General features: G+C 42.2%; 1 protein-coding gene across 1 annotated transcript; it reads left to right on the top strand.

Annotated features, from left to right (window-relative positions):
• The first annotated feature begins 446 nt into the window (after positions 1–446).
• LOC105049762 (F-box protein At5g07610) lies at positions 447–1,819 on the top strand. Its single transcript, XM_010929504.4, has one exon. The coding sequence runs from the start codon at positions 616–618 to the stop codon at positions 1,702–1,704; it is 1,089 nt and encodes a 362-aa protein (XP_010927806.2). The 5' UTR covers positions 447–615; the 3' UTR covers positions 1,705–1,819.
• Positions 1,820–2,604: the final 785 nt, after the last annotated feature.

The raw sequence follows: 2,604 nt of genomic DNA, 5'->3' as shown, positions 1-2,604 counted from the left end.
ACCTAAAAGTTTCTGCTTCCTTCTCCTTGAGTTATGGAGGACCTTTTTAAAATATTTATTTAATACAAAAAACACAAACCCCGCAATTGGCAACCTTATCTCACAGGAGGAAATCTGTTTGCTAACAGTATGCTCCTCCTTCCGACCCATATCATTACAATAAAACAATCATGGGGCTAATATTTAAATAGCTACAAGCAACTGTCCTTTAACAGAGAATTACATCATTAATATCACTGCCTCTCTCCAACGGCCACGTTACCTGAAACGTTTCAGTGGATCCGTCTTCTAAATCTTAAAAAATAGCACCGTCCCGAGCAACGGTTGCCGTTCGTTCGCGTGAACGTCACCGCGTGCAATTAAGATGGTTTGCGTGAAAGCTAACGCTATCTTTTGAGCTCACTATAAGAAGACGGTCTTCTGGGTGTCTCCTCATCCAACCCACCTCCCTAATTTTCCTCCAACGGTGTAGCTTTGTCTGCTAACCCATTCTGGCCGTTCGAAACCTGTCCTTTAATTGTTTCTAGGTGGGGATATAACGAAGTTAGAGCTTTTAAATACCGTTTCCATTTGAACCATCTTTTGTATCCTTTAGAGAAGAAGGGCCTATCAAAGATGAACCGTTGTGGTAGCAGCAACAGTAATGGGGTTAGCTTGAGTGATGATTTGTTGACAGAGATTCTCACAAGGCTTCCCTTGAAGTCCTTGTTTAGATTCAACTGTGTCTCCAAAGCATGGTATGGTCTGATCTCCGACAACTACCTTAGGAGCAAGCTCCCCTTGATCACCTCCGGCGTGTACTACAGCTCCAACTCGAACCTCTCCAGGGAGCCAAGATATGCACACACGTCTGGAAATGGTCTCGAAGACTGTGATCTTGATTTCTTTCCATTCCATAATAAATCAAGCATCATCGATAGCTGCAATGGGTTGCTACTCTACTATTCATGCGTCCCCTCTGCATTCTACGTCGTCAACCCCACTACAAAGAGGTGGATGGCTCTCCCTGAGCCCATGAAGAGTAGCCAACTCTCTATACTGACCTTTGATCCCTGCCACTCCCCAAACTACAAGGTCATCTGCTTCACAAGCTGGCTAGAACAAGGGTCTGAGATCGAGGTTTTCTCGTCGGAGACCGGGAGGTGGGTCGAGCATGAGCTGCACTGGGGGATGAACACCGATGCCATGTCGGCCACCATGCAATACTTTGATGGAGTTCTTTACATCCTTGCCTATCCGAAACACATTGCGGCCATCAGTCTCGCTGAAATGGATTGCCATCTGATGGAATTGCCCGAGCCGATGAAGCGTGAAGCAAGTGTTGGCAAGTCTAGAGGCTGCCTTCATTACACCCACAACGATGGCGAACAGCTGAGGATTTGGAAGCTTAAGGACTCCAATGTCCACAAATGGGTGCTGAAGCATCGCATCGACGTTCGAGCAATCGTAGAACAGAATTATAAAAGAATTCATTCCGCTGCTTCTCTTGCTGCTCTCTCGGACCGATTCAATTTCTTAGCTTTCCATCCAGAGAAGGAGGTGGTTTACCTATCCGTTCCGGGAAAGCTTGTCTCCTATGACCTGAGTAAGAAAAGAATTGAGGAAGTCTGTGAGTTTGGGAAGGAGAAGGAGAGGGCTCATTTGATCCAGATTTGGTTGTTTCCTTTCTCCCGTTATATGTCGGATTGCTTAGCCAATGTGTAGTTGTAGCTCTAGGACCTCTTTCTATCCCATTCTTATCGAATTGTTTTCGCTTTGGTACGGTTGAGCTTGTTGTTATCGTGCTGCTGAAATAAAGGATATATAATTTTACCTTCCAGTCTAGAATTTGCCCTCCAGGCTTCCATGCATTTAAGAAAGTGCCGACAGTTTTCTTTTTTACTTGTTTTTTAAAGAAAAGGTATGGGGGAGTGGAGAAGACATTGCGAATTAGTATACTTTTTTTTTTTTTTTTTTTTAACTGATGGTTTGTACGTACAGTGTTGGTGTAGGAAAGTCAACTAAAACAAGCCATAAGCTCATAAACGGGAGAGGAATAAGAGCTTGAGCCCTATATAATCGAATTGGTTATTAGCACAAGTCCAACTCTGGTATTATGAAGTTTGCTTACATTAGAAAAATTTATTAGAGATGAACTTGGTTACAGTTGAGTGAATTAATAAAACAAAATAAAATAAATCTGGAGCAGAGGAGCTTCATTAGGTGATCACTACTGTATCAATCTGGAGGGTTATGATCCGGGAGCCAAATCATGCAGGCGAAATTTACATGGAAACTTTATAGGACATGGAAATTTCTTGCAGTAATTTAATTATATATCCGTGAGGTAAATGCATCAACAAATTTTGAAATAGTTTAAAAAACATCATGCAACGAGTAGATATTCATGATGTGTATAATTTCTATAATGCATGAGATGGAAGTGCCGACTAAAATTGAAGCAACTCAAGAAATCCAAGAGTTGGAAGACTCTATGCATGAGGGCTGAGGAGAGAGTGATCTCAATTTTAAGCAAAAAATTGGTCGTGCTTGGAGGAAGCCAATTATGTACAGAGCATCCTCTCAAAAAAAAATTAAATAAAGAGCATGAAGTTAGAGGACTAG

This window comes from Elaeis guineensis, chromosome 8 (genome assembly GCF_000442705.2).
Source record: "Elaeis guineensis isolate ETL-2024a chromosome 8, EG11, whole genome shotgun sequence".
In the NCBI taxonomy this organism is placed as follows: domain Eukaryota; kingdom Viridiplantae; phylum Streptophyta; class Magnoliopsida; order Arecales; family Arecaceae; genus Elaeis; species Elaeis guineensis.
Note: the sequence above shows the minus strand (reverse complement) of the source record. Positions and strands in the feature narration are given on the sequence as shown.